Below are 15,925 nucleotides of genomic sequence, written 5' to 3'. Positions count from 1 at the left end.
CTTCTGGTAGTTCAATCCCCTCAGTTCTGACTACCTTCCCTCTCTTTGTTACCATCCGACTACACTTCTCCAGTCCGAACGACATTCCAATGTCATTGCTGTATAGCCTGGTAGTGTATAGCCTGGTAGTATATATATATATATATATATATATATATATATATATATATATATATATATATATATATATATATATATAATATCACTGACTTTCAGCTTGTTGTGTTTGTCGATATATGACTGACTTTAATTATTAAACATTCGCACATAAATAAGTGACGTCATATTCAGTACTTTTGACAGTTCACTCTTCGGCCGCTCCATCTTATTAGGGAAATTCTACAAACATAAATGTAAATTTCAAAACTCAACCCCATCATTTAATGTGTTTTTGATTGAAATTGAATATTACTTAAACTCTCTTAAATTAACTTCCAATAAAAAAGGTTTATCATTGATTGAAATTCATTCAGAAATGTTTAACGAATGAGCTGTCACAACTTTCAAGTACAAAGTTGTTGTGAAGTCTGTCACATTCCCCCCCCCCCCCTTTTTTTTCTTTTTTCTTTTCTATCCTTTATTTATTTATCCTTCTTATTTCATTGTACTGTATATTGTTACTCTTATTTGCCTTGTATGTCTACTGTACAAACTGAACTGGAATGACTGACTGTTCGCTTTGTAATTTCAATAAAGTTTTGAATAATAATAAAAAAAAAAAACTCTTCGGCCGCTCCCTTCTGTCGTATTTTGCGGCAAAATTATCCACACCCACCGCCGCGCTATGAATTGTGGGATATATGGGACCACGAAGCATGCACCGGACCACGCTTGATATTTGGGGAAATCGACGGCGCATTTGGAGTACACTTCAAATTGGGACACATTTCTGGATATGATCACTATGTTATACACTGATATTAATAGTTGTGTTTCTCTTTCAGAAGGCACAAGTCCCAGGTTCAGGGTGGAGAGAGGTATCAGGCAGGGCTGCAGCATCTCACCTCTTTTATTCATTGTAGCCACTGAATTACTTGCTATTACTGTCATAAACTCAAACATAAAAGGATTAGACATAAATAATCACAAATTAATAATAAGTCAGCTTGCCGATGATACAACAGTCTTTCTAAAAAATAAAGAACAAATTCCATTGGCCTTAGATACAATAAAGATCTTCTCTGATGCTTCTGGACTACGCCTGAACCTGGACAAATGTGAACTCATGAGTATCCACAATTGTTCTCACTCTTCTTTGTATGATATACCTGTCAAAAATGAAATCAAATATCTTGGAATCTGGATAACTAAATGCATGGCTGATAGTGAAGAAAAGAATATTCAGAATACAATTGACAAATGCAAAAAAACTCTGAACCATTGGCTACAGAGAGATTTAACGTTGTTCGGCAGGATAATGTTGACCAAGGTTGAATCTTTGTCCAGATTAATCTATCCAGCTTATTCCCTAGCCATCCCACCAAGAATTATAAAAGACATCAATAAGGTGAATTTTAATTTCATATGGAAAAATAAACATCATTATATCAGTAACAGGGACGTGATAAAAGACTATGAAGAGGGGGGTTTAAAAGCAATCGATTTTGAAATAATGAATGGCATTTTAAAGATTAATTGGCTACGATCTTTCTTGAAAAATGATAATGAGATCTGGTTCTTGATACCATCTCTTATTTTCAACAAAGTTGGGGGGATCCAATTCCTTTTAGTGTGTGATTTTGAAATTTCTAAACTACCCATAAAACTTTCCAAATTTCATCAAGTTTTGTTAAATTGGAAATTAATGTTTAAACATAACTTTAGTCCCCACAATGTTCCATTGTGGAACAATAGGGTGATATTGAATCGGGGGAAATCTATGTTTGTGGAAGAATGGATGACAAAACAAATTTGGTCTGTGACACATATAATGGATGAAAATGGAGATATACTTGAATTAAACAGGCTTAATGAGAAATATGACATGAGTTGCTCGTTCGAGCTCTATAAAAAGGTTTCACAGAATATCCCAACAGTCCTTGTAAATACGATAAAGAACAGTTTTTCAAATATACAGACTCCAAATTTGCATAAAGTTAAACTAGATGGTCTTGACTTGGTTAATGGAAAATGCAATAATCAGTTTTTGAGGAGGTATTTGGTTAACACCTTATATCCAGGTAGGACAAAACATTCACCCGTCTTTAAAGATTATGACAAATCTGAGATCTCGTTGATCAGAACCAAATATTTAACATTTCCAATTCCCCCCAAATTTAAAGAAGTCCATTTTAGAACTACAAAAAATATTTACCCCTCCAATGAATTTATGAGAGAAAGATTTAAATTTGTGTTAGACAACTGTTATATTTGTAAAACAACTTCGGAAACAACAGAGCACATGTTCTATGGATGTGTGACAATCCAGAATTTATGGAAATCTCTCCATGTCCTAATATTGTCCCAGTATGGAAATATTGATTTTTGGTCTTTTCAAAATATTCAAATTGGAGTAATCCTTAAGGACAAAAATAGTGAGTTTTTAATTAACAATCTCATTATTATAACAAAGTATTACATACATAAATGCCGATATGCTAAATCCCCCCCTTCATGGCCTGCTCCTAAAAACGACCTCTCCCTGTTCCGTAAATCTCTTAAGCTAATAAATAAGCCCCAAGCAATCAAATTGCATAGATTTTTAGAAGAGTTTGATTTTTCTTAGCCCCTTATTTAAGTTATGAGTCTTGTTTATGGAACCTCACTTTTAGAGATTTTATGATCCCCCTTGTCTTCTTTATTTCTGTTCCTTGTTTTTCTTTTTTTTAAATTCTTATTTATGTTTGTATTGGTTATTCATCTTTTTATATTATTATTATGTAGATGTGTGAATATGGATGTGTATGTATGCATATGTATATGCATATATATGTATATATATGTGTGTGTGTGTATGTATGTTTACTCTCAGTTACTGTCGATTTCATTGTGGTGTATAGGAGATGTGATTCTGTTCTGATTGATTTAATATGTGGCTTGTCTCTTTGAGATTGTCATTGTTATTGCTCTAAATAAAGTTCATATAAAAAAAAAAAATAAAAATTGGGACAGCCGTCGTCGCGTGGCGGTGACGTAACCGCACTTAAAATGCGTACTTCAAGCGTGCGGACTCTTAATTGGGACACAGCCCCTGAGTTGGGATACAGCCTACGTCCACTGTGAGCGACCATCTTTGAACAGAGGGCGGGGCTTACCACACCATGTTTATTTATTCATGTTTTTGGAAACTTGCCTGTAAAGCAGACTAAATAATGTTGGAGCATTTGTCTAAACACATCAGTATTTAAAATGTTTACCTGCTCTCTTTTGATTTGATATAAACGTCTCAAATCCATCTAGAAATAAACCCTCCCTTTATAGGTACTGTAAAAAAAATCAGCCAAAAGTTATAAATGTTTAAAATGTAATTTAATAACAATTTTTCCACAAACACAAAGTTACATGTGCACTTTCTGAATACAGTCTACAAAAAGTAAACAAGTTAGACAGTTTTCTTTGGCTACAAATGCCACACGAACACGCAGCAGCTGAGAGCCGAGGCCGAGCGTGAAGGTCCATGCCACCGGTGACTTTACGGTCAGCTGAATGAAACCGGCACACTCGTTTTCTCAGACTGTCTGGGACAGGTCACCACAAATGCATGAAATTGGCGTCATACTCGAGTCCTTCTGTTTGTCTTAACTTCTGACTAAAGTGAGTAAATGGCTGCTCACGCAGGTTAGTGATTTAGGTAAACTCCAGCGCACTAGCTGAAGCCCTTCCAATCAGCCCGACAATTTTGCACAAAGTCTGAGGTCACCATTATATTTGTGTTGGCTGAATTCCAATTTCAAGAAGCTGGTGCCAAATGTTGCTTAAAACTGAGTCGTGGATTAATGCCGCTTCAGTGTCTCTGCCTATCTCCTGCTGTTCTTGCTCCAAACGTACTCGCTGGCCTCATTACAGTTATTACACGTGCTGACTGTAAACTTCTCTAGTCCGCTCCCGCGTCCCTCATCCTTCCACTCTCAGGAGGATGCGGTGCCAGCCCTCATGATCCTGAAAAGCGCGTTGACGTTATTGCTTTTGATGGCGTCTCGACAGGCAGAGATCACTTGGTTCTTGGGCTTACCCACTGCAGAGAAGCATACACAGAGGCAGATACGCTTAATATATCATCTTCTCCCCTGGTTCAATTGGAGGTAGTTAACAAACAGTGCTGCTATGTTAAGAAGTAGTGCTTGTCAGACTTACCTCGAAGCCTGCCGGCTCGCTGTATGGCTTGGTTGACAGACTTGAGACAAGCCAGAAGAGCATTGTGGTTGTTTGAGCGGATCTTGTACTCATTGATTAGATCCCGGTTTAGATCATACAGCTCTCTGTAGCGCTTCTTCATAGTTGTCCTACGGTGGAAACGAACAAAGATGTGAGGAAAAGAAGGAAGTTTTTGCAGTTTCATGATAGAAGAACTGACATGAATGAAATGATACTGTAACAGGTTTTATTCTTCTGCGTTAAATCTATGCTGTAGGTATGTCAAGACTGCAAACCCCTGTGCAACCCTACGCCATAACCTATGCCGTTATCTGACGTGCACGTCCCTGGAAATGTAACGCTGCCTCGGTGCAGCGCTTGACTACCGCCATCGTCTCGGTCAGTGCCGTCAGTCCTCTGATCCATTTATGGATTTCTGTTTGCCGCGCTTTTTGAACGCATCAGTGAGAGAATAATAACTATCACCTTAATAAAGGACTCGTATCATTAGTAAATTCCTGAAGCTAGATCACCAAAACTATTAGATATGTTTACCTGTAGGGGAATAAAAACACGAATAAATAAATCAAACTGCTCACAACAAAGAGAGAGAACCCAGGATTTTATTTCTACCATGGCTGCAGTGAATGAAACACACGCCTTTCAGGGCACATACATCCATTCGCTTCCGCTTATCCTTTTAAGGGTTGCTGGAGCCTATCCCAGCTGTCATCAGGCTAACATACAGAGACAGACAACAATTCACACTCACATTCAATTAAGTAAGCCGGAGTACCCGGAGAGAACCCACGCAAACACGAGGAGAACATGCGAACTCTACACAGGTGGTGGAGACGGTGGAATTGAACTCAGGACCTTCTTGCTGTGCAGCAACAGTGCTAACCACCGCGCCACTGTGCTGCACATACAAGTCCAGATAATTCAACAATAATGTAGCAATATGGCTGCAAGTATTACGAAGTAAAATACTGAGATAACTCACATGTCACCCATTAGGCGCGCGTCCTCTGCTTGCACCAGCATGTTTCTAATGTAGTTGGAGTGGTCAGCCATAGCTGCAGTTAGTTTCTGGTGGACAGAATGGAACTCGTCCACCTAGGAAACACATTTAAACGTACAGGTCACCTTAAATTCAGCTGACCTATTTTTGGCCTGTAGTTTAGGAGATAGACTACAGGGACTAAAGTTTTGGTCCACACCTTCTAATCTCAAGAATTTGGACTTTTATTGCTACTGACCCAGGCTGTCCTGAACGTTTGACAGAGAGCAGATGAAACCTGAGCCAAACCTCAGTGAGCGTAGTGTGTAGCTCCTCAAAATATGTGGGGAAGTCCGCTTCTGCTGACAGGTCCTCAATTGCCAGGAAGGAGGCTAATGATTGGATCAGATCTCCTGCTAGGTCAATATCATCAGTTCTTATGGTGATCTGATTGGACACATTACAAATTATTATTGTTCTTAAAATACATATAAACTAATGACAGAGCAAGTCTCTAAGTTCATATAAGAAACAAATGAGTGCTGTGGATATTTTATTGTATTGTATATTTTTCACACAGCAGTGTTGATGTGTACCTGTCCACTGCTGGCCATGCTGAAGGACAACAGCCCCCCACCTCTTAGTGAACTGAAGGTAACATCGGGACTCTCCTCTCCCTCTGGAAGCAGGAAATTCTGATTCAGCCACATCACCACCTACACAAGAACACAATGACACAGAGCCGAGGATTAAACAGGAGACACATTTATAATCATTCAATATACAGCAAGTGTACAAGATAAGATAAGATAAGATAAGATAACTCTTTATTGTCATTGCACAGTCATACATAGTACAGTAGTACAATGAAATTGGAAAAACTGTCCTACGTCGGCACTACATATAACACAACACGACACGATATGACACATCACAACGTAACAAACAACACAACACAGTATATTAACTTATTACAAGGAAGGACATTTCACTGCAGCTGGCTCAAAACAGGATAAAAAAAGTGCAACATTAAACATGTATTAACATACGGAGCAGAATTAGATTTTATAAATGCAGATGATCGTGCGACAGCCTACCCTCTGCTGTCGATCGTTGATGCTGAAGGCGACCCTCCCTGTGGGCTGTGCAGCCGACGAGTCGACAGCGAGGTCGTACATGGAGAAACGAGGCAGCTGACGAGTGATTTCAAACACGTGGAACTGAGTGCTAACGAGGACGAAAAGAACAGGATGACGTGAGAATGAGAGCGGCGTTGTTAACTGCATTAGAAAAAGACTCATTACTCGCAGAGCTTACCTAGTTCTCCCTCCAACAAAGGCTTTGATGTGCAGATCCACTGGTATATCCTTTGGGGGCACAATGGGGACTCTGACACAACCAGACAGGCTTTGAGCACTGGGGTGGACAACGTGACTCTCACCCTCAAATATGCCTTCTGCAAAGATGAGCACTGCACGGATAACAGTCTCTGTAAAAGATCAAGGAGAGACTCAGCAACTTATACGCAAACACTCAATAAACGGTGAGACGCGCTAACCAACTCTACCATTTGGTGTTGAAATGCTGAGCTCCACATGAGCCTTCTGGGTCTCTGTAGCAGCTTTCACTGACAGTGCTGTCTGGAGCTGAGTGTTGGCTGGTATGACTCCCATCCCACTGTGTGTCTCTGACACACCCTGAAATAAGAGCAGAGTTTATGACTCCTCACACAGGCTGAGCCCAGAAATTCTTTCAGAACACACAGTTGTGACTACATTCGATCAGAAACGTTGCTTCCACAGATCAGACTTTTTATTAACATGGATAAATCAATAACAAAAACTCTTTAACACAATTACAAACAGCTGCCTCAAAGGTGCATGTTAAACTGTAGTGGCGCCTGTCTGCAAAGCAGTGTGCTCCAGTTCTAGGGTTTTTATAAAGATCTTTCGTTAACGTTTAAGAAGAGCTTTTTAAATTATTGGTACCATAAATGTAAAGCCACTGTGTGCCTGCTGAAATGTAGAACCCACAAACATCACCAGATGCGTGCCTCTTAAATCCCCGTCAGTTTATTGTGACTGAATAAATCACCTTGGCATTCTCCTCGTAGTTGCGAAGCTCCAGCAGCAGATTCTGTCTGCGCTGGCTGAGCTCTCGAACAAGGTCCTGCTCGGCACTCGTGTCCATGAGATTCCCTTTTAGGTCTTTACTGGCTGGCAGATAACCACGAACTACAAACACATTGACAAGTATAGCAACATCCTCTTATGAGCTCACAGTGTCAGTCTTTGAAATTATACCTGGCTTGTCCGTGTTCACAGAAAACACACAAGGAAATGTACAAATGTCCATTTTCAACCAGTTCTCACACACAGACTTACCTTCTCCTTCTGTAGAGGTGCAGATGAGTTGTTTCTGTCCATCCAGCCTGTAGTCTCCCTCCACTACTCCAGCCACAGAAGAAGAGAAGTTGTCTTTGAAAATGACCTCACCAGTGCGGTCGCTGCGAGCGTCAATCTGACATAAAAAGCACACCGAATCCTTGCCAGTTGTTGTCCCACAAAATCATTTTGAAAAAATCCCATGTTAAAACAGTAAGAAGTAGTTTGTGGATAACAGTTGTGTACTCACCTTTCCATTGGACCAACCAGTGATGAGCTCCACAACCCCATCGGCATTCAAGTCAAATGCAAAGATGCTCATTGCATGATTCTTGGACTAAGTGAGGAGAAAAGAGCACATTACACAGTAGAGAACTGAATTATTTACATTTAATCCCAGCCAAAACTGTCTTTACTCATCAGGTTCAAACTGCAGGTGAGCAATGCACTACTGTCCCTAAATCTTCATGCTGTGAAAGGTAACACTGAGAGGGTTCCATCGTTCATGGACGTCCTACAAATGACTATTAGTCATGTTACAAGTAGTATTTGTTACTACTACACTAATCCCCGTCAGAGACATTTATACTGGCAGACTTGAGCGGAGAGTCAGTATCATCATGGCACTCTGGACCCCCCAGTAAAGGCTACAGGTCGATCAGGTCAAAGACAAACAGACTCAATAAAGGGTTTTACCCGCACGCTGTCAAACATGCCCCACCTCCACCCTGACTCAAGGTCAACTGTGCTGCTAACATTTATTTACATTTTCACTGTAGTTATAAATAACATTCCTACCTGTATTTATAAAGCAGACTTATTATAGTATAATGCAACCGACATTCCTACCTCTTACTCAATGTGCACCACCAACTGTATATATCTGTGCATCTTTTATTCTAAAGTAACTTTAATGTAACAAATCTACATATTGCTAATGGAGAGATGCCAAACTGCCGTCCATTGTTCTTGTAACAGTGACAATAAAGATCTATCTCATCTAAACCACATTCACAGAACAGATACAGTTTGACATTATCTGGTTATAAATGAATTGAAAAAAACAAGAACATTTGGATTAATTAAATGTTTATTGCAGAATAATCTCAAAGTTTTGAACTTTTAGGAAACATAAAAAGTACAAAAACAAAATGAAAAGAAGGAGAGACGCCAAAGAAATGAAGAACGTATGAAGATGATTACGGTACCTTGATTCTCCAGTAGCGGGCAGCGCGGTCATACACACCGACAGTGCCATTAGCCAGAGCATAACCAAACCTGCTGCCGTGCATATGGCACAAAGATGTTACTGTCTGTTGGAGCAAGACACACAGATAAGAAATTGTACAACACATTAGTGCTACAAGTGCAAAGTGTTTTATTATTGCTTCTTGTGCACAAAGCACATTAAAAACATGTAACACAACATGATCAAGCTAGCAGTTACCAAGCTACGCATTGCACCCTCATTTTACCTCATTCTCAGTCATCTCTGACACAAGTTCATCCTCTTTGAACACTCTGATGTCAAAATCCTCAGACCCCACCAGGAGCTGTGAGTACAACAGCAACAACAGCCAGCTTTATTTATATGGCACCAAATGACAACAACAGTCACCTCAGGGCAGTTTGTATTGTAAGTTAAAGACCCTCCAGTCATATTTGTATGAATTAATTTCATACCTATATTTATAACAGAACTGTAAGATGCTCTGTTACTGAAATTGTAGTGTGTTAAGTGGAAAGCTCCCCGACTACTGGGCAGTCAAGACTTACCTCGTTTTTTCCATCTCCAGTGAAGTCACAGAGCACCAGAGACCTGACATTATCTCCAGTGACCTAAGAAGATGTAGTTTAAGATCAAGTGGAGCACAATTTTTTTATAAATATGTGAAAAATATGTAAACATTCATGATTTTAGACCAAGAAAACCAGATTTTCTTACCGTCCAAAAGTGGTCATTGCCCTGATAGTCAAAGCCTTGCAAGGCACAGTTCCCTCCAATGATAGCAAGAGGAGAGGGGATGTCCCCAAGTTTCCCCAACGCGATGGCATTAGCTCCATCTGTCACCTGCACACAGAGAAGAAGCACGTTTAAATACAAGCCAGCTTCACATCGTTTTGGGCAAAGCATTTATAATCGAGCCACTTTTCATTTTGTGACTGTTACTATGAAGTAGGGGTGGGGGGAAAAATCGATGCTGTGTAGTATCGTGATATTTTGTTTGCTAATAATGTATCGATACAGGGACGGCAGAAATCGATATTTTGTTACAAAAAGGTTTTTGTGCTCTGACTTCAGAGCATGTTGATCCTTTTTCTGAGCAAGAATCCTGACATTCCTTCACTGTCCAAATGTGTTTAACTTGTTTTTGGCAGCAATAAACGTGACAGTTTACTTATTTTAATTTAAGACATGTTTTATTTTAATTAAGTGTAAAACTTTTTTATTTAATGCAAAATTATATTTTGTTTTAATTTACTTTCAAATTCTTCAGTTGCTGAAGGGGCTGCATAGTTTTCATAAATTGCATAGTTCAGAATAGCTATAATTGTACCAGATGGTTGCATTCAGTTAAGTTGGACTAGACTGTAATACAAACCGTTCAGTTTGTCAACAATAAAACTGAAACGAGAGAAAGACTGAGTGCGAGACTTTGATATTAGATAAAATTAATATTGGTGAAGTTTACCTTCATGTACAGAATCTGAATATCGCAAATTTTTTTAAAAAATTGCAATAATATCGTATCGTGCGTTAAGTATTGTGATAATATCGTATCGTGGCATGTTTGGTGATTCCCACCTCTACTATGAAGCAGAGATTTTTACTTGTCACAACTGTATAATTAGCTGAGTCAGTCAGGTTGTGGCATCAGCTGGATTAATCAGTAATTCTGTCACTTTTTAAACCAAATTACATATAAAAAAGCTGAAATCAACAGAACTAATTAAGAATTGTTTGAATCCTGATTTAAATATAGAATAACACAAGTCACAACACCCAGTTCCAATGTCTTGATGCATTCTCAATCATCCAGGAAAGTAAATCTCCAAAAGTTGATACATTTCATCTGGACGCAGCGTTTTGTGGGAGAAACGTTTCGTCACTCATCCAGGTGACGTCTTCAGTCTCAGCTGACTGCAGGTCTCCCCAATCTTATAAACAGGACATTTGCATAATGACTGAAACCTCCTGATTCGAGGAGGGGGCCTAAGGGTACATCTGTCACCATCTTACAATGCTGTGATTGCAGCCATTCCCCAACTCTCTGTGAATGGTACTCATGGCCATTGATCAGTGGGCTTTGATCAGTGGTTATTGATCAGTGGTTGTTGGTCAATGGTCATGAGAATTTGCATAATTAAGATTAAGGAACTGACCTCCCAGCCCATTGTTCCTTCAGTGGGCTGGTTTCAGTCATTATGCAAATGTCCTGTTTATGAGATTGACACCTGCAGTCAGCTGAGACTGAAGAAGTCGCCTGGATGAGTGACGAAACGTTTCTCCCACAAAACGCTGCGTCCAGATGAACAGAATCAACTTTTGGAGACCCAGTTCCAATATTTTTCCTGACTTTACTCACCTCTCTGTAAAATATGTCAGCATTGTCATGGACATCATAAGCCAACAGGTTTGTCTGGGATCCCACCAACAGTGTGTCCCCAGTAGTATTTGGTCCCAGTCTTCCTGCAGCCAAACAGGTGACTGCCTGATTGATGTTGAGCAGAGAAATGTCAGAGTCTTGGGCACTCTGGCTCAGTCGGTGAGCCACAGGTCTCTGGCCACGGGTGTGGGGATTGTGAATGAAAACCTTTTAATGAGAAAGACAACAAGAGAGTAGGGAACTGCCAAATGCTCCAGAGAGTCAGCAGTTCTTTTCCACACAGAGCCAGATAAGTTTGGGTAAATGAAATCATCATTTGAAAACTGCATTTTGTATTTACTGAGGTTCTAATTGTCTAACATTAAAATTAGCTATTAGCGTGAACCAGGTAACTGTGACAAGTACGATCAAAAAAGAAATCATGAAGAGGGCAAATACTTGGCTGTTTTCACTCTCATCGGGTCACAAAAACATGATAGTAATTTTCCTACAGCATGGATGATATTTATCACATAACTGTGAGGATTTTGCAAACATTTATTTCCCTCACCTTTCCAGCCTGCGTGGCGGCAGTAAGGCATGGATGAACCCCATCAAACTGCCCAATAGTCACCATGCGAGGGTTAATCTTGTGGTTCAGCTTCAGAGTGAATATGGGGACCAGCATGATGCTTACTCTGGTCTTAATATAGAGATGAGAACTTACTGAGAATCAAATATCTCACACACAAGACGAGAAGGTTGCCTAAAAATAAGCAAAAGGTGATGAGTAACTTTGCCACACTAATGTAATTACAGGCTTTAGCTCAGCCAGCCACAGGCGACTTCCGTTGCCTAGCAACAAGGAGTCGCAAGCTAAAGCTTTTCATCTGGCTAATCTCCCCGTCGTTTGCTCCAGAAGAATGGCATTTAACCAACCATAAGACACCACACCCGACACCTTCACACGTCGTAAGCCCTGCATAAACACCAAGTACGGCATGGTGCTTTCTGCTGAAAGAAATATTGGACTTAAACGCATGGAAAGCTAGCACAACTAGCTGACATTAACGTCGATGTCTTGGAACTCGCAGGAAACAAGTCCAAACTACTGACGGCCCAACAACAAAAGACATCACTAATTTGTGACAAACGTACCAGGCCCACGCGTTAGCAGCAAAACTTCGATTTTTGTTCCAAAGAATCCAGTCGCAAATGAGCTACCTGGATAAAATGATAACACGGCCACAGGAAGTCGACTAGCTGCCAACATCCGGTCTGCTGTTTTCAAAATAAATTACACAACTCAGAGTTGCAGTGGGCTAATGTTGCTATACATGGAAGAAAAATGCATTTCTTCTTCTTCTTTCAACAGATCACCTTCCTTCATCTTAACCTCTTCCTAATATTGTGTCACCTCAACCCACTTCATGTCCTTCTTCAATATATCCACGAACCTGCTTTGCTATCTTCCTCTATTCCTTCAGTTTGGGAGCTCCATCTTCAAGATCCTTGTGCAGAGGCGGGACTGTGGATGTATTGGACCTCTAATATACTCATTTTTAATCTTGTCTTGTCACTCCCACTCATAATCTTACTATCTCAATTCTGCCACCTCCAACTCATCCGCCTGTCTTTTTTCATATTTCTACTGCCACATATCACAACAAGTCTCACTACCATCTTGCAAACGGTCTATTTCACTACTGTTACCAATCACCCCTGACGCTCATCTTAACACACTCTACCTGCCTCACACACGTGTGTGTTCTGTTTCGTTTCTACTGACTTTGATTCCACGGCACACCTCTACCCCTCCAGACTATCACTACAGATAACAATGTTGTCTGTGAACATCATGGTCCACAGAGACTTCTGCCTAACCTCTTCTACCAGCCTGTCAGTCAAAACTATCTCATCACCTGTCCAAATGGGGATCAGATCAGAATTCTGTGCTCCTAAGGACTACCACATGATCGGCCCACGGTGTCTCTACGTTTATTTTATTAGTAGTTTAAAAAATAAAATAAAATCCCACCACCACCAACAACAACAACAACAGGCGTTTTAGTAAATAAATAAATACATTCTGACAACTAAGGATTCAATTCAGTGGGACAATCTCAGATTTTTCATTGAAAAGGTGTAGGCGGAAACTTAAGCTTGTTACATCTGCACTTTTTACATACATAATATCATAAATGAATTACACTAACACACGTAAAACAAAACACAACCATGAAAAAACATCTATAATAACTTTGCCACTTGGTTTTTGAACTTTAAAAATTGAAGAAAAACTTAATAACTTAACTCCTCATCAAATTTTCCACTCAAAATTTGTAAGCAATATACATTTTTTTTAACCACTTACTTCTAAATTTCTATTTTCTAAATTTCTAATTTAGAAGTACTGATAAGTTCTGTGTGGTTAGAGAATAATTAAATATGTTAAATAACTCTCTTCACAGTCACAAAAGTCAAGTCCAACTGCATGAGAAAAGTAATGATTGCTGTTGTTGTGTGTTTTCATAAAGTGATCATCAACAGTCTGTCTTTGTAAAAAAGAAAAAGAAAGAAGAAAAAGTAAGGGCTCGTCCGGGATTTGAACCCGGGACCTCTCGCACCCAAAGCGAGAATCATACCCCTAGACCAACGAGCCAGTTGAGAACCACACCTGCACCTGGAATTTTTAACTATAAAGACGTGCTGTTGAATTCTTCAAAACTTGTGATGTGGCACTTTGGCCTCGTCATTTTAATCCGGTCAAACATTACCCTCTGGTGGTGGACAACAGTATAGCTTCAACTTGTTCCAATCCCGTCCAACCATCCAGTTCGGGGGGGGTGGGCACGTGAAACAGAGTCAGAGTCATCCGGTCGTTAAGTCTGACGTCACTAGCCGTGTCTGGGCCTAAACTCCGCTGCAGGTCCATATATCAAACGATCACTGTGGCATTACTGAGAGTTGAAAAACTGTCTAAAGTCTTTCATCTTTAATAAAATGATCAGCGTTCTGCTCTACCAGGTGTAACAATTGAGTTTAACATCCAGGCATCCATGAAAACGGAATTTATGACATTTAACGGAGTTAGAAGTTAGCAGGGAGTTAGCTCGCTAGCTTCTATCTAAATACAATATAGCATGTCCTGACTGCGGGGTTTTGGAAACAAATTCAAACGTATAGCTCTAATTAGACTAATTAGTTTTGATAAAATGAAAGATAAATATTCATTAGAAACACAGGATTTTTATAGATATCTACAGATGAGGCATTTTGTCAATAAAAAGCTAAAAGCTAAGGCTGGATTAAGTAAACAGCTGCTAGACGTATTTAAAAGGGCAGTTCAAATAAAAATAGAGGTATTATAGGTGACCTCTATAAAGGATTAACAAATATGAAATTACACTCAACCTTATATAGCAAAGCAAATTGGGAAATGGAGGGAGGAATAAAGGAGGAAGAATGGACAACAATATGGGCATATCAATGGAAATGTAGCAGCTCACAGAGCTGGAGGGAATTTGGGTGGAAAAGCCTGATAAGATATTTTATTACACCTCACCAAAAATCTCACTATGAAGGTAAGCCTCCCACTTGCTGGAGAAATTGTGGAAATACAAATGCAAATCACTATCATATTTTCTGGGACTGTCATGTTATTAAAACTTGTTGGAAGGGAATACATGCAGCAATACAAGAGACATTTGGAAGATATTTACCTTTGGAAAGTAAAACTATGTTTTTGGACTTATGCCAGAAGGATGGACAAAGAACAATAAATACTTGTTTAATATTTTACTGGCAGCAGGCAAAAAAGCCATCACAAAAAAATGGCTTTCTTCAGAGAGCCCAACTATGAACATGTGGATGAACATCACAATGGGCATTTACAGAATGGAGAAAATGACAGCAGATGTGAACTACAAGAGGGACCTGTTTGTATCACGATGGAAGAAATGGATAGACTACATTAAAAAACGCAGGCCAGTTTTTGCTTTTGCTTTAGATTTTGACTTTGTTAACTACTAGAAGACTAGACGAAATATTAGTTACATTAATGGAAACAAAAACACACTCCCTACATTTATTTATTTATTTTTCTTTCCTTTTTCCTTATGTATTTTTTATTTATTTATTGTTTCCTGTTTTGCTTCTTTTTCTTTTCTTTCTCTTCTTCTTCTTTCATTCTTATTTTAGTTGTTTAAATATAGGGAAAAAATATATATATGTACTGAAAAATTGCTGAAGTTGATGGTATTGTATAGTGATTCCAAAATGTCAATTAAATAAAAATAAAAAAAACCATACAGCTCTGCTATCACTTCCAACATAAATGAAGACAGAAAACTAAACAGCAGTGACGTTTGTAGGGTTACTGAAGTTTGGCTAGCTGCTATATAATGATGTGCTACATGACCGCTAGCGACACAGCTATGTTAGCATAATATAAACAAGCTAACTTTTTTCCACTCGATAAAAGTTAACGTGAGTGTTCTCGGTGGTCAGGAACAAATGTAATCGCATGGCAGGATGCTGTAAAAGGACCAAACTTCAGCCAGGAGAACACCCCCCCGTCCCCTTCTGGCTGCCTCTGCCTCAATTTTATCCCACAACTTAGACATTCACATTACTCACACTCTCATTACACATACATATAG

The 15,925-nt window shown here is 39.3% G+C and overlaps 1 protein-coding gene and 1 non-coding gene across 4 annotated transcripts; both read right to left on the bottom strand.

Moving 5' to 3' along the window:
• Positions 1-3,446: 3,446 nt before the first annotated feature.
• On the bottom strand, positions 3,447-12,538 carry bbs2 (Bardet-Biedl syndrome 2). Of its 3 annotated transcripts, none has more exons than XM_085411525.1 (18): positions 12,423-12,538; positions 11,836-11,967; positions 11,265-11,492; positions 9,623-9,748; positions 9,454-9,516; positions 9,153-9,230; positions 8,886-8,990; positions 7,928-8,014; positions 7,678-7,813; positions 7,388-7,527; positions 6,861-6,990; positions 6,611-6,782; positions 6,391-6,520; positions 5,890-6,009; positions 5,603-5,740; positions 5,297-5,409; positions 4,294-4,442; positions 3,447-4,174 (listed from the first exon to the last, which is right to left on the bottom strand). In XM_085411525.1, exons 2-18 carry the CDS (start codon positions 11,950-11,952, stop codon positions 4,068-4,070), a joined length of 2,139 nt encoding a protein of 712 aa, XP_085267651.1. In that variant the 5' UTR covers positions 11,953-11,967; positions 12,423-12,538; the 3' UTR covers positions 3,447-4,067. The 3 variants fall into 3 exon arrangements, with proteins under 3 accessions (XP_085267651.1, XP_085267653.1, XP_085267652.1); XM_085411527.1 differs by having other exon boundaries at positions 11,836-12,030; positions 12,423-12,529; XM_085411526.1 differs by lacking the exon at positions 12,423-12,538 and having other exon boundaries at positions 11,836-12,416.
• A 1,316-nt stretch (positions 12,539-13,854) lies between these two features.
• Positions 13,855-13,926, bottom strand: trnap-ugg (transfer RNA proline (anticodon UGG)). The gene has a single exon. It is a non-coding gene; the product is annotated as a tRNA-Pro (tRNA).
• Between the last annotated feature and the right edge of the window lie 1,999 nt (positions 13,927-15,925).

This window comes from Rhamphochromis longiceps, linkage group LG7 (assembly GCF_057381845.1).
Source record: "Rhamphochromis longiceps isolate RC_006_pf linkage group LG7, R_longiceps_female_GT1.1, whole genome shotgun sequence".
NCBI lineage: Eukaryota > Metazoa > Chordata > Actinopteri > Cichliformes > Cichlidae > Rhamphochromis > Rhamphochromis longiceps.
The sequence above is the reverse complement of the archived record's forward strand: the minus strand, read 5'-3'. Positions and strand labels throughout refer to the sequence as shown.